Source organism: Trichosurus vulpecula, chromosome 3 (assembly GCF_011100635.1).
Source record: "Trichosurus vulpecula isolate mTriVul1 chromosome 3, mTriVul1.pri, whole genome shotgun sequence".
NCBI classification, from domain to species: Eukaryota; Metazoa; Chordata; class Mammalia; order Diprotodontia; family Phalangeridae; genus Trichosurus; species Trichosurus vulpecula.
Window position 1 is genome coordinate 414858057 of NC_050575.1, and position 25164 is coordinate 414883220.

Below are 25164 nucleotides of genomic sequence, written 5' to 3' on the forward strand. Positions count from 1 at the left end.
TTTTCTCTGTTGATGTGTCAGAGGTTGTTTTCCCCTGGTTCCAGGCTGCATATGAAGAGCTTCTATAGTTCATGTGACCCCTGATGCAGGACAGGTCTGACCATATCACACCTCTGTGGCTCCCCAGGACCAAATACAAATGCCTTCACCACCTGGCTCCAGCTCCAGCGCCAGATTTATGATAAAGCTCTCCCCCTTGGGCACTCTTCTGGCCAATTAAACTGGCCTTCCTACCTCCGCTTGGGACTGGCAGACCAACCCCTCATGGAGCCCACCAACAGTGCATTTAGTGAATATCAGGACAGAGACATGGGGCAGGATAATTCCCTCCATCCTGGGTTCACCATTAACTCTGCACTTCTCAGAAGGTTTGGGGGGATATTTGAGTCCTGGTCTCCAGGCATCATAAGGAAACTGGGGTGTTTTCCCAGTTAGTGAACTATCCGTTGCGGAGATGTAATGGGCGGAGAAATGCAGAGCAATTCACTAATGACTTCAGAGTCTGCCCACATCTGAGTCTAAAAAAACGGGACCAGAACTAATGGGAACAAAACCCATCATCGCTTTCTGCTCCACGTCTTCCTCAAAGTTCGATGCGCCATTCAGGCACTTTAGAACATTAGAGTGAGTGACAATCAATGTTACTGACCTAGAGCTGCCCTGAGTGTTCCAAAGCTGATTCTGGGCATCATCCATTTTTTTTTCTTCTTTCTTATATATTTACTTTTTAGATGATACTTTATTTTTTCCCCAGTTACACGTAAAGACCATTTTTATCATTAATTTTTTTAGAATTTTGAGATCCCAATTTTCTCTCTCGCTCTCTCAGCTCCCCACTCATTGACAGAGTGAGCAACTTAATATAGGTCAGACGTGCTCAGTCGCATCATCTATTTTTACATATACATGTGGAGGGTGGGGGGTGGGACCTGAATTAGTCAGAAGCATGAATTAGCAAAATGTTTAAAATGTAGTTTAATTACCTTCACGTACAAAAGGAAATTCCATGCAGGATGTAGTTAGGGAAAGGTGAGTCTGGCTCCCGGTGAAACTGCTGGAAAGCTCCGAGGCTCCTGGCTTGGTCCTTTGTCAGATGGTGACCAGAGAATCAACGGGAGGATTCACAGCCCGTGTTGTACACCTGCTGCTCTTGGTTCCCAATGAAAGGGAGAGTCCTGGGGTTGCATAGTGCCTAGGCTCCAGGACAGCTCCAGGATGGCTCTAGCCTCCTCCATCCCTGGGTTGGGCAGAAACCACAGGATGGCGGCTGCTGCTCTCACAACTTGGGAACAGGAACAGTCAGGCTACATTCTTGAGTCTCTCCCTCCCTCCCACCTTGCCCCACAGTTTAATTTAGACTCATTCTGAACACATCATCTTCCCCAAGTGCATCTTGATAATGTCATGTAAAGATATTTTCACTATACAGAAGCCACCCACGCAGTGCCCACACCACATCTGAGTGGCCATGTCTTTGCTCTGGCCTCTCTCAAGTTCTGACACCTTCAGCCTGGGCTCAGGTTAGCAGACATTAGCTCCAAGAAAAGACAAAACACAATGTACCCGTAGGATCGCTTTGTCAACTGCTCTGGAATTTCAGCTTCAACCTCTGAGCCAAAGGAAGGGGGCTCTCCAAAACAAGACTGGCATCTTTCTCTTCTCCATGAGGGAGTGGAAAAGGGCTCAGTGCTGGTCGTGGAGAGCTTTCTGTGATCTTGGCTGGCCGGGGAGCCCCGGCCCCTTGACAAGCCTCTCTGGGAGCTGGCTTGGGGACATTGGTCAGGAGACAGGTGGGGTGGCGCTGCTGAGGCCACAGCTTCCCTTTTGGACACGGACACTTCTCATTCCTGCCAGCTGGCTCATTCTCCTCATTAGAGGAGCTGCAGGGGAGGCAAACACTCTTTTTGGGGACTCTCTTCAGAGCAGTTTGAGACTCAGGATGAACTTGGGTGTGCTCCTGGCCCACATGCCTCTCTGCTGTTTTCCTGGGGATGTGGGGCACACAAGTGTTCACTCTGGGCTTCTCCTCAAGGAACGGCGCTTTCCTGGGTGCCATGTCAGATTTTTCCTGGCCATTTTGCAAACCAAACACTGGGAGCCTACCTGGTGGATGATGATCAATTTGCTGGGGCTCACAAGAGGACCTGCTTTTAGCAGCAAGGTTCCCTTCTGTCCTGGGCAGTGATGAAGCTTCCAATCCTATCCAGTGGGTAGGACACCCATCCAGAGGGGAGGAGTACTGGGATTGCTCCCAGGCCCGGGCACACACTCGCTCCTTTAGAGGCAGAAGGTTCAAATCGAGAGCTGAATGCCCTCTGGCAGGGCCAGAATTCCAGGGGTCCTGGCCACGTATGTCATGGATACTTCCAGCACCAGATATTGTTGCAAGAAGGAGTTGCCCAGGGTCCCCTCCAGGGTCTGAGAGGTGGGCAGAAGTTGTAGGTGCCTGTGTACCTGGTGAAGCGCTGAAGGAAGTGCCCTCCCAGTCAATGGAGCTCAGCTGAAGGGCCTCGATCACTGAGCTGTTGTCTTGATGCTCGGACACAGACGATGAACAATCACCAGCAGCATCATGCTGCGCGGTCCTGAGTCTCAGAGGGGAAGGGGCGGGGGGCTGCCGGGCCTTGGAATTCAAGGGAGCCCCCACGAAAAGCCAGCTGTCCACTGCTGGGGTGGTTTTCTGCTGCCATTTTTCATCAGGAGGAATTTTCAGGTTTGACTTTAAATTCTGCCCTGGTACCATTTCATGGGAGAGTTTCACCTGCGACAGAAGACCTGCCACCTCCTCCAATTCTGGCAAATCACCTCTCTTGGGCTTATTTTTCTTACCTGTGAAAAAATAGAAATAAAATCGGTTTTTTTCTTCAAGAAAAGCAAAAACAAACAAACAAACAACAAAACTGGGAGGTCTCTGGCCAGTCCTGGACTGTGGCCATGATAACTGACCCCACGCAGCAGGGTCCTAATTGGGACTTGGGCTCCTGTTCAATCACAGCTCTGATCAACAACTCTAAAGTTCCCCAACAATTCTGTAAGACAAAGGTTCGCTACAGTCGAGAAAATCGGGCCTGGACCAGCCTTGGGACATCATATGGTTCCTCCTGCTACAGAAGATGCCCAGGCAATAACCAATCCAAGGTCACACACTGGGAGCATGCCAACTCGGCACCCTCCAGGGCAGTCTTCCCTCATAAAGGCCCTATGGACACAGATTATGGAAGGGAGCTTTCTACAGGGCATGGAGAGCTGGGGCAGAGCCAGGACCAGTGACTTCACTGAGAGATGTTGACTCCTCCTGCCAATGCCAGCAAGGATCTGCCCAGGAGCTCTTAGTCTGGGAGCCGCCTGGGGTACTAGAGACACTGTGACTTGTCCAGAGTCACATGCCAGGATATGTCAGGAGGCAAGACTCGAACCCAGGTCTTCCTGCTTTGAGAGAGGTAGTCTGGAATCCCTGACAGAGAGATGGCACTAGCTCAGCTTGGCTGACCTGGGCTTGGTGAGCCTTTGTCCCACACAGTGCAGACTAAAGTGAGCCAGGCCTGCCACGCCAAGTGGGAACAGGGATGAAGGTGTGGCTGGTTGTCCCAGACCTTGAGTGTCCCCTCTGAACCCAGCCTGATGCCTTCCGGATCCAGACTCACTTTTGGGCTTCTTCACCCGGCTTTCTAGCACTTGCTCTTGGTACTGGGCGACCACATTGGGGTAGGCAGCTTCGAATAAGGAGGCTTCCTCCACTGTGAGCACAGCAAGTGGCCCTGGCTGGACATCGGTGCCAGGGACAGCTTCAGCAGCTATCACGTAGTGCTCTGAAACACAGCAGCGGGAGGGCTGAGAGGTGCCTCACGGCCACCGCCCCACCCTCCCTGAACCACCCCTCCTCCTCTGCTCATCTCAACAGGATCCCCCCAGGCAATGACTATCTGTCCTCTGCCAATGACCATTCATTGCCAGGTGACCACAGCTGACCCCATGGTAGCAGCAGCACCCACTGACAGCGCCCAGAAATGCCCTTATGGCCACTCAGTCCACCCTTCTCCCACGTCAGGGAAAGCGTGATGGCATTGTCAAGGCTAGTGTTGTCAGAGAGGGTCACCCCCATGCCCAGCCAGCTCTCCCTCCTCCTCTCTGCCCCCCAGTCTCCCAGCTGAGATGCCCCTTGGGCAGGCCTCTGCCCTCCCTCTTAATGTGGGGGCCCTGCTCTGCCCCTTCTATCCCAGGGATCCTACTCACAGCTTGTCTGGACACCGACCCTATCAGACTGGCAGCTCCCACCAGGTAGGGTCTGACTTTAGATCACCAGGGCTTAGCACAGAGCCTGGCACACAGCAGGTGCTCAATCAGTGCTTACTGGCCGACTGAATGACACCCATTGATATGATCTAAGAACAGGTTCTAGGATCACCAGACAGATCTCGAGTCACAGAGTTTCAGAGCTGAGGAACCTGAAGATTCACCCTGCCCAACCCCCTTGTTTTACAGAAAGGGAAACTGAAGCCATGGCTCATGAGGCGACATGCTCAGGGCTCACAGGAAGAGAGCAGCAGATGCTGAGCCCGGGGCCTGACGCTTCTGGGCATAGACCCCAGGGAGGATGCATACACGTGTGCACACGCAGACAGAAACATGCAGACACACACACACACACACGCACACACATCGGGTGCACACACATATATACACAGACACACTGGGGATGGGGATACCTGTCCCAGCCCCTTGCCCCCCCACCCCCCCCAGGCAGGAAAAGGAAGCAGACAGATGCAGCCATGTGGTGCGGACTGAAACAGGCAGAGTCTGAGCGGAGTGAATGAGGGGACAGGGAAAAGCGTGTCTCAGCCGAATGCAGAAAAGGTGGAGAGCAATGATGATTTTGGACAAGGCAAAAAGAGAATTAAGAGAAAGAAGGAAATCACATTTTGCTGGAGAGAAGCACCTGTGGCGAGGAATGTCCTCCTCTCTGCTCCTCAGAACCATGTTGCTGGGCCCGCTGGAAAATGTTTAGCACTGTCCCCATGAGTGAGACCTGATAGGGAGAGGGCACAACCCGGCCCTGCCTGACTGGGGATGTGCTGGGAGGGGGTGGTGCCCTGCCCTGCCCCCATGTCCGCAAGCCACCAGGTCCAGCACCCAAGAATCACCCACAGCACACAAAGAGTACCTGGTTTTTGCCACTGGACCTCAAAACAGGGGATGCCGTTCCTGATGCGGGTGTGGGTTATCCTAGGAAGAAGAAAGAATCCCACTTAATGCAATGGGGATGAATTCTACAAATCATGTGGTGAACCACACAACACTGGAACCTAAATCAACCTGTCCATGCATATCCTGGAAAGAGTCTTTCTTTTGGCACAGGCACAACAATTGCCTTGGACCAGCCCCTGCTCCGTCCCAGTCTTCAGCAGGGTTTCCACCTCCCACTCCCCAGGGGTGACATGGAGACAGGAGACCCCACTTCACTTTGCATGACTCAGTCACTGTACTCAATCACGAGATGCACACTCATGGCTCAGACTTAGGGAGCTGGACCACAGCATCTGCCCATCCACTCATGGTGGAAGGGAGAAGGGGAAGGAAGCCGAGCCAGCCACCACAACATGTTTGCTCTGAGTCAAACCCAGTGAAAGCACCTTCGCTATGAGACCAATCAGTCTTCATTCAGTTAACATCCCTGGGACATTTTTGGAAGAAGAGACATGCTCTGGCTCTCAGGTGCATCCTGGGTCCTTTTTATTGGCAATCGCTAGCCCTGCTAATAAAGTGACCCTGCTCGGATCTTCATGCCTCAGTTTCCCTTTATCGCAGATTTTTATCATAACCACAGCAGTTGGTGGGGTAGGTGTGAGGAGCAGGTGATGTCAGGGGCTGGGCCCAGGGATCAGGACAAGAGACTTTGAATCCCTCCTCTGACCTCTGCTAGCTGTGTGGCTCTGCCGAGTTACTTTAGGTCCCTCAGACTCAGTTTCCTCACCTGGAAAATGAAACGTTACTGGGACTCCCAAACTCACAGGGCTGTGGGGAGGCTCCCATGAGGTGATCAAGAAAAGCTGTTTGTCAGCTTTAAAGTACCACACATGTCTCTGCCAGCTGCTGTTATGAGAGAACAAGGCCTGTCACTACCATTTTACAGATGAGGAAACAGGCAGGGAGGTGGGGGGGATGCTGTCAGCGCCGGCACATGAGCCGCGGTCTCCTGACTGCCACTGTCCTTGCCCAGGCTGCCTCTGAACTATGTCCCCCATGACTCTTGGAGTGCATCTGAGGATTCTCGCACTGGTCAACCCAGACCAGACACAGGAATGACCTGCACTGGACACTTTCTCTGGCTGGGCCCAACACCAGAAGCAACTGTTCACCAAAGGGTCCCCGGGAGCCGTCTGGCCCGGCTCAGTGGGAGCCCAGAGTCGTCCAGAAAGAGACGAGGACAGAGACGTCCCTCAGCTGCCCCTGCCCCGGCCTGAGCCCCTTACCGCACTGGCCGCAGCTGGCCAGGACCCACCCGGCCAGACTTCCTCTCCATCATGTCATGATGTGTCAAAAGCACCATTAACTTCTCGCATGCGTAGTGCCTGGGCCACTCCATCTTCTCCAAAGCAAACATCTGGAAAGTCAATCAAATGCAACATGGACTTAGACACTAGCTCCTGGGGAGCATCTGGGTGAACTCAAGGCCAGCCGGTCAGTCACTTATAAAGCACCTGCTGTGTGCCTGAACTTTGGCTAAGCACATGTCCCTGCTCACAAAGACGCCCAGTCTACAAAGGGCTGTCAATGGAGGGGTGCAGGACTGGGCCCCTGACCAATGAAGAGGCCAACCAATGGTGGATTCCTCTGGGGTCAGCTGCCCCATGCCAAGGGACTGTCTACGGGTGGAAGCAGCAAATTCACTTCAACTCATCTGCACAAAACCCGTGCCAGGTGTGGGGTTTTCCTAGCTTGTGTAGACAGTCCTGGAGCACTTGGTGTTTGGCCTGCAGCAGGCCCTTAACAGACACTTGCTGACCGACTTTGAGGAAGGCACAGGTAGCACAAAGCTACCTGTGGGGGCCAGGCCGGGCTCTCCCCATCCCTCCAACCTCCCAGGGCTCCCTCAAGTGCCTGGGTGCAGACAAAGGCACGCCATCCCTGAACATACCTGAAAAGACTGTAAGTCAGGTCTCTGGCAGTGGATTTTCTTCATCAATCTATCCTTGTTCAACTGGAATTCTTGAATAACCTAGAAAGGGAGGGGGAGAACGAAGAGAAGAGGACTTGAGAATTCCAACCGGTTTTAACTCCCTGGAACAAATGTGCTGTTACGAAGCTTGGCAGTTACCTCGTGGAACGGGAATCCTTCACAACTGCAAGCTCTCCTGGAAATAAGGCACAAACCAAAAGGTCAGAGGGTGGCAGGATGAGGCTGGCTGTCTCAGCCTCCTCGGCTGCCCAGGCCAGAGCCCTCCCCAGGGGATGGTCACCTCCATGCTGGGAAGGGCAGCACGGGAGTGGGGAAGGCTGGGCCAGGGGCTCAGAGCAGGTATGAGACTTCTGCAGCCAGCTCAACTCGACTCTCCAGACCTCCAACTGCTCATGGAAAAAGTGGGGTGCTCATGCTTCAGTGACCTCTCTGTAGAGACGAGGGGAGCTATGAACACCTGAAAACTCTGGGAAATGGAAGCTCAGACTGGCCCGATGACCCAGGGGGCAGTGTCACGGTGTTCTCTGAAGGACGTGCCTCCTCTGGGGCCCTTCAAGGCCGAGGTCCAGCAGAGGCTCCCAGCCAGCTGTGAAGGCCCCCAGGCAGGTCCGACCTACTGTGACCCCTCAGACTCCTCCAGCAGCTCTGGGCCTGGGGTGGGCTGGGGCAGTACTCTCAAGAATTACGGAGGGCCCAGGACCTCCCCTTGTGGCCAAATTAAGCTGAAGCAACTATGACAATGAGGGAGGACTGAGTAGGGCACATGATCAAAAACTACCGGACCACAAGCAACGCGGGCTGCTCGCCCTCTTCCAAGAAGGCCCGGGGGCACCAGGAGACCAGAGAACACAAGGTGCTCTCAGAGGCAACTCAAACAAAGCCTTCTCTGTTACGATCGATGCGACACCCTCTTCCCCGTCCCTCAGGCTCCCAAGCCAGGGGTCATCTTGGACCCCTCACTCTCTCACCACCTCCCCCATATGCGAGGTTGCCAAAGCCTGTGATTTCGCCTCTGTGTCATTTCCCCAATACGCCCCCTTCTGTCCCCTGGTGCAGGCCCTCATCCCCTCATGCCTAGACTGTGGCGGTAGCAGCTGGGAGGTCTGCCTGCCACGGGTCTCTCCTCACTCCGCTCCATCCCCATCCAGCCACCAAAGGGATTATCCTAATGTGCAGACCTGACCATGTCACCCCCCAGCCAACAAACTCCTGTGGCTCCCCAACACCTGCAACATCCAATATCAAATGCTCTGTGTGGCGTTCAAAGCCCTTCATAACCTGCCTCCGCCTCCCTGTCCGGTTGTCTCAGCCCTTATGCCCTCCCGGCTGTCTCACCAATGAGACCCTTCCCCTCTGGGCTCCAGAATTCTCTCTGGCTGTCACTTAGGGCTGAAACGCTCTCCCTCCTCTGCTCTGACCACTGACCTCCCTGGCTACCTCTAAGTCCCCACTCAAATCCCCCCTTCTACAAGAAGGCTGCCCCAAGCCCCCTCCCTCGATTAATCACCTTCTATCTACTCTGGATAGAGCCTGGTTGTGGCCTTCCCCATCAGACTCCTCCAGGGCAGAGACCTTTGCACAGTGTTCAGCATACATAAGGAGCTTAATGAATGCTTGGTAAGGAGGGAAGGAGCTGCTGTGCGGGCCACCTCCACAAGGGAGGAACCAGCCGAGTGACTGGGGATGGAAGTTTGGCTCTTTGTAGCATCAGCATCCTGAGGGCAGGGCTCAGCGTCCCCCCGGGAACTTGTCTACAGGGTAGTCACTGTCATCAAACTGGAGGAAATTCAGGCATCACAGAGTCGAACACATCTGTAGAAAGAAGCACTTTCAAAGCAGGCCCAAGGGTCCTTCCCTCTGGCAGAAGTTCTGTCCTGGGCCATGCCTGACATCGACAGCGAGCTGTCCCACTCTGGCCACCTCCAGGGTTTGGTGAGCTGAGCAGAACCTGACTGTCCCGTGTGGGTCTGTCCTTTGCGCAGGCAAAGGTGACCAAGCCACTGTGGACAAGATGCCCACCATACACAGGAAGCTGCCACACAGTGGCTTGTGGGAGAAAGAGAAACAACCTACTTCTTGACGCCGTCCTCGACTGAGCCTTGCTGTCTTCTGTGCTCCATGTGATGCCACTCACAATGGCAGCGGTACTCATAATCGTGGGGTTCACAGTATCTCTCACTTTCACACAGTCTGCACCCGTTACGCTCATGGTCCTTGGGGGAGCCTGTAAGGAGACACAAGCCACCAACTCACCAACCACTTCTCAACATCGACTGCACACAAATTCAACTTCATTTATCAAAATGCATACAACACCCACAAACATCTTAATTAGGGTACTGAGAGTTAAAAAAACATTAAATATGATTGTCCCAGATTCAAAACAAAGACTGAATTTTAATGCTAACTTTCTGCCTTAGAGGACCCATTTTTTACTGGAAATTTATGCCAAATTTCAAAGAAAAATCAAAGTAAGCTTCATTAGTTTTCACCCCAGAAAATCCAACACCTGACTCCCCAAACTGGTTGGCCTTACCTCCTGCTACTTTCACTCTGATCCTATGTTCTAAGCCAGGCTCTCCAAACTTTTTTGATGGTGCAATCCTATCAGCAAAACAATTTCTGAGCACATGCCCCAGGTAGATGTGTATTTATTAACACACCATATACGTTACCCTTGTAATGATATAACAAGTATATCATACAACATACACAAGACAGACAAGAGATGAAGATCAATCAGGTAACCTACCACAAGTTTTTATTCAACCTCTGCCAAGGCTGAGAGCCGGGGATGCAGACAGAGGCAAAAGACAGACAGCATCCCCCAGGAGCCCCCATCCAAATGCACAACAAAGTGTACGTGCACAACATCCACAGAGGGGGTGGAAGGTGAGGCTGGCTGCCAGGGGAAGGCTGCAGAGATGGGAGAGGCCACCTGGAGGAGGCGCTATGTGCGCCAAGTCTTAACAGAATCTAAGAGATGGCAGCAAGGAGGAAGAGTTCCACAGGCATGGTGGACGGTCAATGGAAAAGCAGAGAGAGGACAGCTGGAATGTGGTGTGGGGTTGAGGAACGGCCACGGGCCAGCGAGGCTGGGCCACAGGGTGTATATGGGGGAGCCTGGGGTAAGAGCAGAAAGATGGAAGCGGGCCAGGGAACCTGCGGAGGAAGGACCGGATTGGGCCGGGGGACCACTCACAGGGCTATCGGCACAGTCCAGAGGAGAGGTAGGAAGGCCTGGACCAGGGTGGCTGCTCTGGGAGCAGGGAGAAAAGGAGAAATCCAGAAGATGTTGCAGAGAATTCATTTATATGATTTGGCAAATGATTAGATAAGTAGGGTGAGTGAGAGAGAGGACACTAAGGTTGTCAACTTGGGTATCCACAGGAATGAGGCAGCAGGAGGGAGGTTTAGAGGGAGGGGTCCTAAGTTCTGCTGTGGATGCATGGAGATGGCTCTGGGACGTCCTGATGGTAAAGCCTAACCAAAGGCAGGTGATGGAGATGTGGGAATCATGATGCAGAGATGATGACTGAAGCCAGGGTGGAGACAGGACTCTGGGGACACCTAGAGTCGAGAGGATCTGGGAGGAGAAGAAGCCCAAAGTGCCCAAGGTGGCTGAGAGGATGAGAAGAGTCGATCGGACACGGCCACTGAAAAAGACCACTGCGGACTCTGGAGAAAGTGGCTGCAGCTGAGTGATGAGCTCAGAGGCCCACGGGCAGAGAGAGAGAGAGAGAGAGAGGAGAGGAAATGGAGTCAGAGTGTGGATGGCTGGGAAGGGAAAGAGATGGACAGGCCAACAGCCAGGGGCTGTGGCAGAACCCAAAGAGGGTTTCTTAAGACAGGTCATTTTTGGTCAATTTTGTAGGGAGCAGAGAAGGAACCAGGAAGTAGAGAGGGAGAGTGGGGAGGAGAGAAGAGTCTAGGCAGGCAGCATGGAGGTCCCAGCCTTGGGAAGGATGTCCCCCTTTGTAGACTGCCCAGGCCTATGCAGGACCTTTCCCATCCCCAGGATTCCCTATGCTGCTGCTCTAGCTAGCCTCTCCCTCCTTCCCACATCCCTGCAGGTAAGGCTCTGGAGAAGCAGGGTGTGCCTGTCTCTTCCCTGCTCCCCCGCATTTCATTTATATGGGTGGCAGAAGGGGCTGCTGTGGTGGGGGTGGGGTGGATCAGGTGCCCAGCTGCCAGGAGATGACCATCTAGTCTGGCCAAGAGACCAGGAGAAGTGGGCCATGTGGGGTGCTACTCCCCTCAAGCTCCCTAACTGGTCATCTGGCACACCCTCTTTGAGACCAGTACACTGGGCAGTTTTGATGTCCACAAAGCCAGGAAGGGAGTGAGGGAAGGTCAGCCTAGGCCCCTCTGCAAAGCAAGGGTTTCAGGAGATGGGGGGATGAGCATGATAAGCATCACAAGAGTGGTGGGAGATCAAGGGCAAAGGGCCCTGGGTGCGAGGGGAGGTCCAGGGTAAGGTAGCAGCAGCAGTCCAGAAAATCAGGAACAAGGCCAGGAAGAAAATGTATCTAGAGCTAGGATCACCCTAGTACCAAGTAAGTTCCTTGAAGGTCAGTACCGGCTGCCTTTGGGCTAAGTATCCCCAGCACCTCACCTTCTAATTTCTGACAGTTTAGAGAATTCTGTGATTATACAGAAGGAAGAATCCTCAGGAGAGTTCCAGGAAAACATCTCCTGGGGCTTCACCGACTCTGATAGAGCGCAACAAAATGTGCGACGTCCTCAGAGATATGGTCTCATGCTACTTGTCTCCAGAGGACCCTGGATCCAGACTGAGAAGCAATGAGTAGAACCGACCACGGAACCAGCTAACGGGTTAAGTATGGAGAAGTATGTGACAAGGCTCTATGTTGTCACCTTATATTTAACTGACATGCAGAGTACATCACGAGAAATGCCAGGCTGCAGGAATCAAAAGCAGAATCAAGGCTACCAGGAGAAGTATCTGCAACCTCAGATTTGCAGATCATGTCGCTGATGGCAGAAAGTGAAGAAGAGTTAAGAAGCCTCCTGATGAGAGTGTAAAAGCTGGCCTGAAGCTTAACATTAAAAGAACTAAGATCATGACAACCGGTCCCATCACTTCCTGGCAAATAGAGAGAGAAGCAGTGTCAGAATTTATATTCTTGGGCTCCAAGATCACTGTAGATGGTGACTGCAGCCATGAAGTTACAAGATGCTCGCTCCTCGGAAGGAAAGCTCTGGCAAATCTGGACAGCATGCTGAAAAGCAGAGACATCACCTTGCCAACGAGGACCCACAGAGTCAAAGCTATGGTTTTTCCGGTAGTAACGTACGGCTGTGAGAGCCGGACTATAAGGAAGGCTGAGCCACACGATCAATGCTTTCGAACTGTGGTGCTGGAGAAGATGTGAGAGTCCCTTGGACAACAGAAAGGTCAAATCAGTCAATACTTAAATTAATTCAGACCATCCACTAGAGAGTCAAATACCGAAGCTGAAATGCTCTGGCCACACAATGAAAAGACAGGACTCATTGAAAAGCCCCTGGTGGTGGAAAAGGTGGAAGGCTCCAGGAGAAGGGAAAGGCAAAGATGGACAGACAGTACCATGGAAACAATGAACACGAACTTGGACAGATGCTGGGATGCAGTGGAAGACAGAAGGGCCCGGCGTGCTGTGGTCCATGGGGTCACAGAGAGTTGGACACGGCTGACTGACTGAACACCAAAAACATCCACCTACCTGGATGGGCACACACGGAGCAATGTGCTGGCTTTTTAACTGCGACTGGTGGTGGGTCAAGGCTGTTGGACTCCTCCTTCCACTGATCAAACCTGGGAAGGTAACAAAGCAATAATGGGGGGGGGGGGGGCCAAGGCATCGGGGCAGCTCAGCTCTCTCTCAGGCATCAGATTTCCAAATCACTTTCTTAACAACAACTCCACACAGCAGAGAGTGTCCAGATCATCCCCACTTTACAGACAAGGACACCCAAGTCCAGAAAGAAAACTGGCCCTGACACCACTCGCTTGCCCACACCAGAGGGAAGATGTACACTGCCCTGAATTAAAGCCTTCAAGATGCTTGGGACAAATCCACCTTCCCAGGAAAGGGTGGCTTGTCCTGGACTGGCCAAAGGGGAGCACCATCACCTGAGGGAGAGATGCCACACACACAAGGACCTGGCCTCCTTCTCCCCTTCTGTTGGGAAAGCAAGGAGACTGTGAAAACCAGTATTTCTCTCTCAAAAGATGCAATTAATACAATTCTCAAAGAAGTTAGAAGGGGCAGGGCTCCTCTACACTGGACCCACATGGCTCTGGAGGAGAAAGTGAGGCTGGTGACCTTGCACAGCCCTCCCTCACTCAAATCAAAATCAACTGCAAGTCATGTCATCACTTCCCTGATGCCACAGTCCTCTTCAAAAACGAAGGACAAACACAACAACACGCAATCTCATGTACAGACTTTAGAATCTTATCTTCCCTTCGTAGACTGACAATGAATATCAGGGAAAGCAGATCTCACAGTGCCCTCCTTGTACCAGAGGAATCACAACGTATGCGTTAGTGAGATATGAGTTAAGATTGTTGGAATGTGGACCGCGCTTTTTATTTTACTATCTATAGATGTTCCAGAGGAGGCAAGCCAGGAAAAAACATTGGTGAGCTGGTACGTACACGTGCTTCAATATGTAACATTATGGAGGTTGCTGAGTTTAATTTATAAAATGGCATTACATAATTTATGAGAAGGCATTACAGACCGTGTGGACGTCATATTTGCCTTTTCTTGCATTGAAACAATCTGCTTGAAAGTAGCTGGCTGTTGGCAGGCTGTTACAACCAGACTTATTTGAAATAGTTTATTCCTAAATGGAGTCATCACAGCGGTACTCATAACAAGAGGTACAGAAAAAATAAAGAAAACAAAAGAGGAAGCTTGAGCCTACACTCCTGAGGCTTTCTTGGGAAAAAATGCAATCTAGGTGAACATGCAGAACTTTACATTAGAATCTGTGAATACAAAGCAGCTTTTTAAATACAAAAACAAACTTTGAAAATAAAAGTTGGAAGAGCCCAAGCCCCTGCCCTGAGCCAGAATCCCATTCTCAGCATCCCTGCCCCATGAGATCTCAGGTTTGGTGTGAGGCCTTGGCATGGGGCACTCCTGAGCCCAGGGCTCCGACCCTCGGGGATATTATCTGCGTGAGGACATTTCCCTCAGAGCGAGTTGAGCCTGGCCTCTCTCGACTGCCAACCCTTCACCGACCCGCACCTGGGGCCTCCCCACTCTGATCACCTTATACAACTGCAAGCCCTTCCCTCTACTCCATGTCTGAGTGACTCCTGAAATCAGTTTGTAGCCTCCCTTCATCCTTTCCCATCCCTGACCCTGAGGTCAAGTCCCACCTCAGATACTTGCTAGCTGTGTGACATGGGCAAGTCACTTAAAGCCATCTGCCTCATTTTTCCCATTTATAAAACAGGGACAATAACAGCACCTATCTCCTTTAGTTATTGTGAGGATCAAATGAGATAAAGTTGTAAAGTGCTTGGCACAGCATCTGGCGCACAGCAGGCACTTAAACCCCCTCCCTCCCGCCTCCCTTTCCTCTCTTCCTTCCTCCCCTTCCACTCGTCCCCCATGAGAGTGTACGCTGCTTGAGGGCAGAGCCATCTTCCCTTTTATTTGCACATGTACTCCTGGCATCACAGCACAGGGCCTGGTACACACTAAGCTCTCAATCACTGCTTCTTTCCTTCCCTCCTTGGCCCTAGTTCACAGGTGGGGGCTGGGTCAGGGCCAGTCTAAGGCCTGCCCTACATGGCTGCCCTCTAAGCAAGTGCAGTGAAGGAACGCGTAGGGCCACCAGCCCAAGTCTGTTCACATCACGGGCCCCAGGACTCTGCCCTGCCCCACTGACCTCCCCTGGCCACTCCCCCAGCCTTCTGAGGTGTCCCCTAAATGGGGCTGCCCCAAACTGAATTGTTAGTCCACTCCCGACGAGGCCAGACTGGGGAGTAAGAAAATTCAACACACAACGATGGCCAGTGATTACACTGGAGAAGCACTGAGTTCTAACTCCCCAGGAGACATTATGGGGTTTATTGTGAATTTTACCTTTGCAGCAAACTCTGCCCTTTCAAAGCACGTATGAGCTTTAATGCCTGCTCCTTTCCAACACCAGGGACACCCTTCAAAAAGAACAAAAAAAAAGGAATGCTCCATTAATTATGGGAACCAAATACTCAGCGGCAGATTCTTCAATGATCGTTTTAAAGGAAAACCTTAGGGAAATGAGTGGATCCATTCTATGGTCGCCAAACACAGCCTTATCTAAGACGGAGACAGCAATACTGTGGCTGACTGGGGGGCTCAGGTCTTCTGTACGGTTTCTGGTGCCCTAGACAATGTCCCTGAATGTAGCATGAGGGGACGCTCCACACCACAGGGGGTCAAGAGTTTAATTTGGATCAGCGATATGTGAACAAAAACTAGACATCTCTACTGAATCCACCAACGAAGGTACTGAAATAACGGTCTATCCAAGTGGAAAGGGCCAAAGCCACTGCATGGGGAGATGCTGCCCAGGAACTGCCTGGAGGGGCTGAGGAGACTGAGTCACCTGGGGACAGGGGCTCATCAAAGTGACAAGCTCGTTAGAATCAGGCAATACACCTGTCAGCCTAGAGAGAGGGTGGTCTGGCCCAGCTCCTGAGGGGGGATCATTTGGGAGGAGGGCAAAACCCTGGAGCACAGCAAGGTTTCCCCTGGGGCGGGAGCAGTGTCCCCAGGACAGCTGATGGCAGGGTCCACCTGGGGAGCTGACCAACAAGACACACTGAGGTAGCTGTGCTGTATCTAAGGGAAACGCTGGCAGAACACACTGGGAGACCAAATGAAGCCGATCAGCAGCTTCAGGTGCTCCGTGGAGAAATGCAATGACACGAGTCGGGCGGAGTCTGAATCAGAACTCAACTTCATTCAAGCAAGCAACAGATTTTTATACTGTTTCTTAACCATTACCTAATGCTTCTGAACCATTACCTAATGCATTGCTTTGTTACTTTACAGGGACTGCTTTGATACTTTACTGGGACATCCTGCCTCGTGTCTCACGTAGCCCATGTAGCTAAGATACACTATGCTCACTATATTGCAACATTCCTGATCATTCCCATGCAGATACCCACACTGAAACATTTCTGTTCTTTCCCATGCAGATTACAGCCTCGAGGGTGGTTCCGGACCCAGGACCTCTTATCTTATACAGTCTTGCCTTCCACAGGTCTAGGAGGCTTACCAAGATACAGCTGGATCTCCACATGCCGTTCTGCACGTCCTCAAGGGTAGCTAGAACAGGCTCAGGCTTAAAGGAAAACCTGCCCTTTACCTCTCTCACCACGGACCATCTCAGAGCTAGCCCCCTACAACCAAGGGCTTGCAGATGCCACACGCTCTCCTCTCTGCCATGTGTGCTAGATTGGCTGGAGCCCCCGGGTTTGAGGACCCCTTCCTAAAGGCTAAAGAAGTCTGGTTGGCTGATAGTTATAAAGGGAGAAGCACACACATCGGGGCTTGTGAGTCCTAGAACCTAGAGGAGAGCAATGTCGGCTGCTCCAGGGGCCTGGCTGGACAGTGCTGCCGAAGGCTCGGGGAGTGATGCCTACACTGGAGGAATAGCCTGGATCCATCAAGAGGACCACCCTCCAAACCTATGCAGCCCCGCAGGCTTATCTTCCTGCTACAGAATCCTCCAGAGCCCAAGGGCATCTCCCCCAATGATGAGGCTTCAATATACGTCACTACTTTTTTAAATGACTATTATTTTAAGAAGCATTTTATTTGTTCATTTAAAGAAATTCAGCACAACAGAGAACATGTTCCAGAGATAGAAGTTTTATAACAAACAACCAATCGAGGGACCCACAATGACTCTGGTGCCCTCTGTGAAATGCTGACATGTAAACTCACGTCCACACTCTCCCTCATATCTGAACCTTGTAAATGGTTTTCCAATGTGAGGTCTTCCAAGGCCAAACAGCGACATTCTGCTCATTCGCTGTTTTAGAATAGAGAACCTCTAAAATGAAAGGCCGTGGTAGCATGAGGGTGAAGGGTCCAAGCCCGGCCTTCCGTCACAGAACCCCAAGCACCTCTCCCACCACAGCCTCCTCTTTGGGATTACTTTCCAGCCCATCGTACAACCTGGTTATGAACTTGGAAACACTTTAAAAAAATACTCAATGAAAAAATACTCAATCAATGACCAATAATACCGTACATCTCACTCTGTCCTTCTAGACCAGCCTCAGAAGACCTCACAGTCATAACATCAAAGAAGCCTGAACCACCGGGCTTCAACTGTGGCTTCTTCCTCAGCAATTACCCAATAAACATTTATTAAACACCTACCATGTGCCAAGCACTGAGGGTATAAAGAGGCAATAGCCCCCGGTCTCACGGGGCTTATGATCCATTGGGGGAGACAACAAACAGACAAGCTAGATACAAACTGAGACAAGATGGGATAAACAGGACATAATTAACAAGGGAATAAACCCAAAGATCCGAGCTTTGGGGGCAAGAACACACTATCTGCCAAAAACTGTTGGGAAAACTGGAAACCAGTTTGGCAGAAACTAGGCATAGACCAACATTTCACAGCGTATACCAAGATAAGGTCAAAATGGAAACATGATGTAGACATAAAGGGTGATGCCACAAGCAAATGAGGGAAACATAGAAAATTCTACCTGTCAGATTTATGGATAAAGGAGGAATTTATGACCAAACAAGAGACAAAGAAGATCATGGGAAATAAAATGGATAATTTTGATTACACTAAATTAAAAAGGTTTTGCACAAACAAAATCAACGCAACCAAGATTAGAAGGAAAACAGGAAACCGGGGAGGGGGAATTTACAGGAAGTTTCTCTGATAAAGGGCTCATTTTTCAAATATATAGTAAACTGAGTCAAATTTATAAAAACAAAAATCATTCCTCAGTTGATAAACGCTCAAAGGATAGGAACAGGCAGTTTTCAAAAGAAGAAATCAAAGCTATCTGTTGTTGCTGTTGTTATGTCATTTCAGTTGTATCCAATTTTTCATGATCCCACTCGGGGTTTTCTTGGCAAAGATGCTGGAATATTTTCTTCTCTAGCTTATTTTACTGATGAGGGAACTGAGGCAAACAGGGTGAAGTGACTTGCCCAGGGTCATACAGCTAGGAAGTGTCTGAGGATGGATTTGAACTCAGAGAGATGAATCTCCTTGACTCCAGGCCCAGCACTCCATCCGCTGCACTGCTTAGCCACCCAAAGCTATCTACAGTCATATGAAACAGAAGGAAAGTCTGAAGACGACTGCTACTTTTAATTCCGACTGGATATGATGACTCGTTTGGGAGGCCTTGATAAAACACACACACATTAAGTACAAGAGTACAACCACAAGACATTCCTTACACAAACATTGACTTAAAATAACTGGACAAATATGAATAGAACACGAATAGGCCAAGCCAATATAATAAAGATAACACCATACTCGAAGGCAACGTACTCATTCAGCGTCGTGCCGACCAAACTACCAAAGGATGACTTGATGGAGGCAAAAAAAAAATAAATTTATCTGGATGAACAAAGGTTAAAAGTATCAAGGGAAATAAAGAAAAAAAATTGGGAAGGAAGAGGGCCTGGTAGTAACAGATACCAAAGTACATTACACAGGAACAACCACAAGAAAATCTCCTGCTGGTTCAGAGACTGCAAGGCTCACTAGCAGAGCCGAGTAGGGGGACAGCACGCAGAATGAACAAGCAGCAATGAGACAGTGGAGAGCTGGGAGCCTGGAGGTCAGTGTATACAACACAGACAGTTCAGTCAGGACTTCGGGATCAGGGCCAGGGCCATCCAGGGTTCCACAGGCCCGGGATGAAATGGGCTCTCACCGTGAGAGACAGAGACAGGACGGCCTCACGATGCACAGGGGCACGGCCAGGACAGGAACCTGCTTGGTTAGACCGCGTCTGTTTGTTACAACAGGTTTGTTTTTCATTTTTTAACTGGAAGTGGAGGAATAGGAGGAAAGGAAAGAAAATAAATGCATGGGGGGAGCATTTGATTATTTTTAAAAATTATAAAAAGGAGAGCCTGCTTTTGTATCTCTACCACAACTGGGCACAAGGTTTGGCATACGGCGTGTGCTAACAAACACCTTTTCAGTCATTCTAGGCTATCAGAGTCCTAAACCATAAGGATAACCTCACTACACGCAGGGTATACACCCCTGATCCTCACAGAGCTCTAACTTCATGAGCCTGGGGAGCGTCTTGGACCAGGTCTTCCTGACACCAAGATCAAGACTCTCCTGCTACCTACATACCATGCTTGTTTAGTATAATGACTAACCCATACTGTAGCTCTGAAGTAAGAAGCCCAAGTGTTTCATCAATGAGGCCAATGATAGATGATACACCACCAAGAAAAGTGAAGTGATTCTGCATTATCAGCCTTGATGGGATGTTCCCAAGTAATAGCAACTCTAGACACCAGATGCAAAAGCAGAAAGCTACATGGGAAGGTGGTGTTAAAACAAGCAGAGGAAGCACCAAGGATTGGTATTACATAAGGAAAAAACAGTTCCTATATTCCATCAAATTTATAGAAAAAATACAAACATAAATTTCCTGCCTGTGATTTGGGCTCCACTTCAGCCTTACTGAGGAATCCCTGTGACATGGGGTGACTTTTCTGAGCCAGAGTTTGAGAGGCTGGGTTTGAGGCTGGGTCAGGGGAGCACCTGCTCTGGCCAGCTCTATACCAAGATAAAGAGCCCCCTACATGGGCCAGAAAGAAACTGTCTGTTCTTTGAGGGTTAGCCTCGCTGTGGAGGGGCCTCTCACACCAATGGCAGCACTAGGAATGACCCCCAAAGAGCCCCTATAGATCTGGAGAGAGATTGTGCTGTCTTTTGGGAGGGAGGGCTACCACCGATAAAATCCAGAAATCGTTTTCTGTGTGGAGGTAAGAATCGTTAGAGATCCTTCCAATGCCATGATGGCCACCCCAGTTTGGACCACATGGGTATCAGAAGTCAGGTTTCATAACGTGTTTTATTAATGCCATTGGTCACTTTATGTATGACCCAGTACATCTGGTGGACATGCCATTCATGGTCTATTTTTAATCACACAGCTGTACCAGACTCATAGTTTTACTCAAACACTGGCCACGTCGGGGGTGGGGAAAGAGGGCGAGGTGGCTGCTGATGTCTCCACCTCCTGGGATTCATTCATTTAACATGTTTATTTAGCGCTTGCTACATCCCCTACACTGTGCTATGTTAGATCAGGAAGGTGCGCTGTGAAACCCAAGGAATTTATGGTTTTGTAAGGCAGGTCTCAAAGTGTGGTCCTACCTGAGACCCTGTCAAGGGGGGCCTCGAGGACAAAACTATCGTCACGATAAAATTAAGATGTTACTTGCCCATAGTCTGTGTGGCAGGATTTTCTTCATATACTTCAACCAAATACCACATTACAACCGACTGAATGCAGAAGCAGCTGAGAGAATCCAGATGTCTCTTATCAAGCGAGACATTAAAGAAACTGATAACACCATGTAAAATGAGGCCATGCCTTTAATTATGGTTTTTGTTTCAGAAAATAGTTATTTTGAATAAAAGCATGCTATTCATGTCAACAGGTAATGGGTTTATTGTTACTTTAAATGAATTAACACATATTTTTAAAGACTGATCTGCTTTAATTCCCAATATGTAAGCATTAACAGCTTTAACCCACACAAGTAAAAGAATGTAACAGTCTAGAGCCAAAAAGCTTGAGAACCACTGGCTTTGCACGTTCATTCAATAAACCTTTATGGAGGTCCTACATGTTCCAAGCACTACTCCAGGGATTAGGGTTACAGAAGCAAAAATGAAGACAGCTCCTGCCTTTGAGGGGCTGACTCCCTCCTGGGGTGAGTGAGGGCGGGGGCACACGTACACTTGGAAGTAAATACAAAACATGCCCAAAGCAAAAACCTGTGGGTCCCAGTCCTGGGGAGGTCAGTAGGAGTGCCTTGGCAGTGAAGGGTCTGGGAACCCGCATGGGTACCAAGCATGGCTGCTCTGTCATAATGTCTTTTTCTCGGCCAATGGCAATCAAGAGTAGAGCTAACATCACCATCTTCCACATTAAAAGGAACGCTCACACTCCAGCCTGTTGGGAGCTACAGGGCTGGTGCAGGAGAGGCAAACAGGCTGGGGCCGGCTACCATGTGAATATGGAACAAAACCAACTGCTTGCAGCTTACCTTTGGAAGGTAGTCACAGCCCAGCAGCACGGCCAGGCCGATCAGGGAGTCCCGATCCAAGCCCAGCTTCTTCTTAATTGAGGACATCGTATAGCAATCCACGTGGGGGTCCTGAAAGAAAGGAAATGTGTGTGATGTGTGTGTGTGTGTGTGTTTAATCTTCTGAACAGCTGATATCCAGAGATCCCAATAGGTCTAAGTCTTCTCCAAAAATACCATCCAGAACTCTCTGTATTTGCACATGTGTGTATGTAGAAGAAACAAACAAAATCACAATATCAGAGATGGAAGGGAGGACTGTCCAGTCCTGGGGCCAAGAGCGCCTGCCGAAATGGTCCAGGACCCAGCAGAAGTTAAGAAGCCTCGCCTCTCTAGATGAGCAGGGGGAAGCCCGGGGGGGCAGCCAACCTGCTTAAGGCTGGTCACACAGTCGCTGTGTGAGACACACACACAGGTATCTCAGGCTGCACAGCCAAGGTCCTTGTGGCACCCGACAGCGCCGGAGAACTTTCTTAATCAGCGTAATGGACTTCTTCACTGGCCTCTATCACTGCAAGAGCTAAAGACGTATCTACGGTGAAAAGGGCTGAGCAGGCACAGCCGGTGGTGATTTACTCGTGTGCTGTGTCCAGTGCTCCTGACTTACAGCTGAAACATGGGATGAGAAGCTGAAGGCCCTGGGGATGAGACCTGTGATTTCACTGGCATGGGGGCGCCCAAAGAGGAAGCTCTGACAAGGGACCCACCTGCCGGGGGCCACCCACCAGAATGCCTCCAAGGCAGGCCGCCTCCAGACCCCACTGGCTTTGAGGCTGGCTTGGGAGCTTAAACAATGTGGAAATCCAGATATCAGCACCGCCCCCCCAATCTAAATCGCTTGGCAATAATAATAGGTTAAAAAATCAATTCTTGAAAACATACATAAAGGAAAATAGATACCTTTGTATTCATAGTGAAGTTTCGATAAACAGTCTGCGCCCCATAAAGGAAAGCATCTCCATCATTGGTGAGGCACCCGTCCACATAGCCTTGGGCATTGAGGTAAGCACACATAGCCTCAGCTTCCCCAGCTGCTTGAACCCAAGGAACTCCCAAACACTCCAACATGTCAAGGCACTAGGAACGGAATCAATCAAAATCAGGGGCTGCTTTTATCTGCCAATAAGCATTTATTAAGTTCCTACTGTGTGCACTAGCCTGTTTCCTCCAGGGATTATGATGCCCAAAGTAGTAGCAATTTATAAGTTAAAAAACTGTCTTTTAAGAATATACAAATTCCAAACAAACAGATTAGAGGGATACATGATATATAGACGATAATACAGACAGATGATACAGATGGATAGATGATAGATAATACAGATAGACAGAGAGAGGACAGATAAATGGTATGGATAGAGTGATAGAAGACAGAAAGATAGACTGATGGATAAGTAGACAGGTAGATGGCCACAGATAAGGCAGTTTCAATAGTCTCTGAATGAGTGACCTGAATTGCAACATCACATTCTTTTGTTTCGATGTTAACACTTAAAAGATTTCTCAACAGCCTTAGGACATGACCAACCACTTTCCATTCCTCATGTGGCCCTGACGCTTGGACTCTCGCTGTCCACCCATGAGAGCCATGTTAAAAGCTGATGATCAGCTTACTGCCTTTTGCCAGAGAGCGCTCCCTCGGTGACGTTGGGTAAGTCATTATGCCCGCCCCAGTCTCTGACTCCCTCGCCATGCTACCTTTGGGTCTTCTGGCATGAAAAAGTCAAATGTTCACATTCAAAGTCAAGGAAAGCAACCTTTGGGACGGCAACAGCATAGATCTTTTTTTTTTTTTTAACACCACTGAATGGTTACTATGGCCTGTCTATGCCTCCTCATTTCTCTTTACCTAAACTAAGCCAATGGGAAATGAAGGAAGCTCTGTCTGAGAAGTACCTCAGCTGTGGTTGAGAGTATGGACGTTGTCCTCAGAGACTACACTGTTCTTCGTATCCTCCATGTCCAATCCATCGATTAAGAATGTGTCAGAAAAAGACCTCTTGTAACAAATGGAGTGGTAGGAAGGGAATTCCTCAAGAAGGAAGAGCCAAACCCACTGTATTAGATAGTAAGTGCCTTGTATAGAGCAAATGGGTCTGTAAGACCAAACTTGATGATGGTAAGTAAATATGATTTTCTGTAATAACAACTGGCATATTCCCTGTTTGAGGCAGCAGTATAAAAATCACAATCAAATGGAAAACATAGAGAAGTCTTGTAAATTTGGAGGGGGGTTGCTAGGTGTGATAAGCAGTAACATTTTACCAGTTTAAGTAAGAAAAGAAAGACAATGATGCGTTGAGCTAGACCAAAGCCCATCTTGCTCTATGAATCACCATGGATTCTGAATCACCATCTCACCATGTACAGACTCTCTTCAGTATAAAGATGCTACGGAAAACTTGACGCCAGAAGACCAAATTTAGCAAGCATTTTCCCCCTTTGATCAGACATGGGGATCGTTCTGCTTCCTAACTTTGTGGACAGAATGGGCCCTGGCTGTGGCTGCTCACCTCTTTTAAGACGGCCTTGAAACAGGATCTTTTGGGCCTGCGGGCCTGGTTTTGGGGGGGCCCATAACGCATTTCATTCCTTTTGCTCATCACATCCGCTTTCAGCTTGGGAGCGTCGCCTTCCATAACAAAGATCAATTTTACTCCCATTAAAGTCAGAGACGAGATCCGAAAAAACAAGTTCCTGAATGGCACAAACAGGCTTACGTGAATGGCCACGCTGACAAAAGCAGGCAGGTGCCTAAGCCCTAAGGCTTTGGCCACGGTTGGCCTGGCTGCTGACACCTCATCCTCTTTGCCCATCACGTCTATCCCGTCCCTCCCATCTGCCTGGCTCGCTGTCCCCAGGCACTCCCTTCTATCCCAGGTCTCTCTACCTTCTTGGAGGCAGGTTGCACCTCATGCCTCCCTGTGCCTAGAAAACCCACCTTGTACAAGGACTTCCTTGACCCCTCCACCACAGGAAATGATTTTGGATCAATTTTGTCTACATTTTAGATTCATTTACATGGGTCTGTGTTGTTTGCCCCAAAAGAATACAATCAACTTGTGGGAGGGAACGTTTCATGTTTGTCTTTATACCCTGGCCCCTCACACAGTGCCTGACACAGAACAGTTGTTGCTGTTTGTCCTTTGTTCTCAGAGGACCATGACGTGGACATGACTTGCAAGTGAATTGGATTTAAGTGAGGCAGGGCTGTGCGAAGTCACCAGCCTCACTCTCTCCTCCAGAGCCATCTGGGTCCAGTGGCCAGACATGGACCGAGATGACACAGAATTAATGTGCAGTGAAACATCTGCCTGTCTTCTCACACTGAATGAGGAGCAGGAAATTCAGGGGCGTTACACTTTCAACACTCAACCCTACCACACCCAACAGAAGCAGTAAGACGTGAGAGCCAAGGCCGGTGGACGGATGTGGCTCCATAAACCCCTGCACACCTGAGATGGGGTTTGACAACGGTGCCAATCATCTTTTTGACTGTGAGCGCTTCACACACCCAGAGACTCAGATCAACTGCGAGGGTTTTCCCCTGGAGGCTCTGGAGATGGGCATGCTGCTTAACAGGCTCCAGAATCGGCCACAGATCATTCACCCCCATTCTGGTCTTCTTGCTGCCGA

The 25164-nt window shown here is 50.0% G+C and overlaps 1 protein-coding gene across 1 annotated transcript; it reads right to left on the reverse strand.

The window, feature by feature from the left end:
- Window positions 1-755: 755 nt before the first annotated feature.
- Window positions 756-25144, reverse strand: GEN1 (GEN1 Holliday junction 5' flap endonuclease). Its single transcript, XM_036748611.1, has 13 exons — window positions 24984-25144; window positions 24042-24225; window positions 22429-22605; window positions 21490-21600; window positions 15286-15359; window positions 12904-12995; window positions 9251-9401; window positions 7316-7352; window positions 7136-7216; window positions 6471-6601; window positions 5162-5223; window positions 3645-3809; window positions 756-2829 (listed from the first exon to the last, which is right to left on the reverse strand). Exons 1-13 carry the CDS (start codon window positions 25142-25144, stop codon window positions 1580-1582), a joined length of 2676 nt encoding a protein of 891 aa, XP_036604506.1. The 3' UTR covers window positions 756-1579.
- Between the last annotated feature and the right edge of the window lie 20 nt (window positions 25145-25164).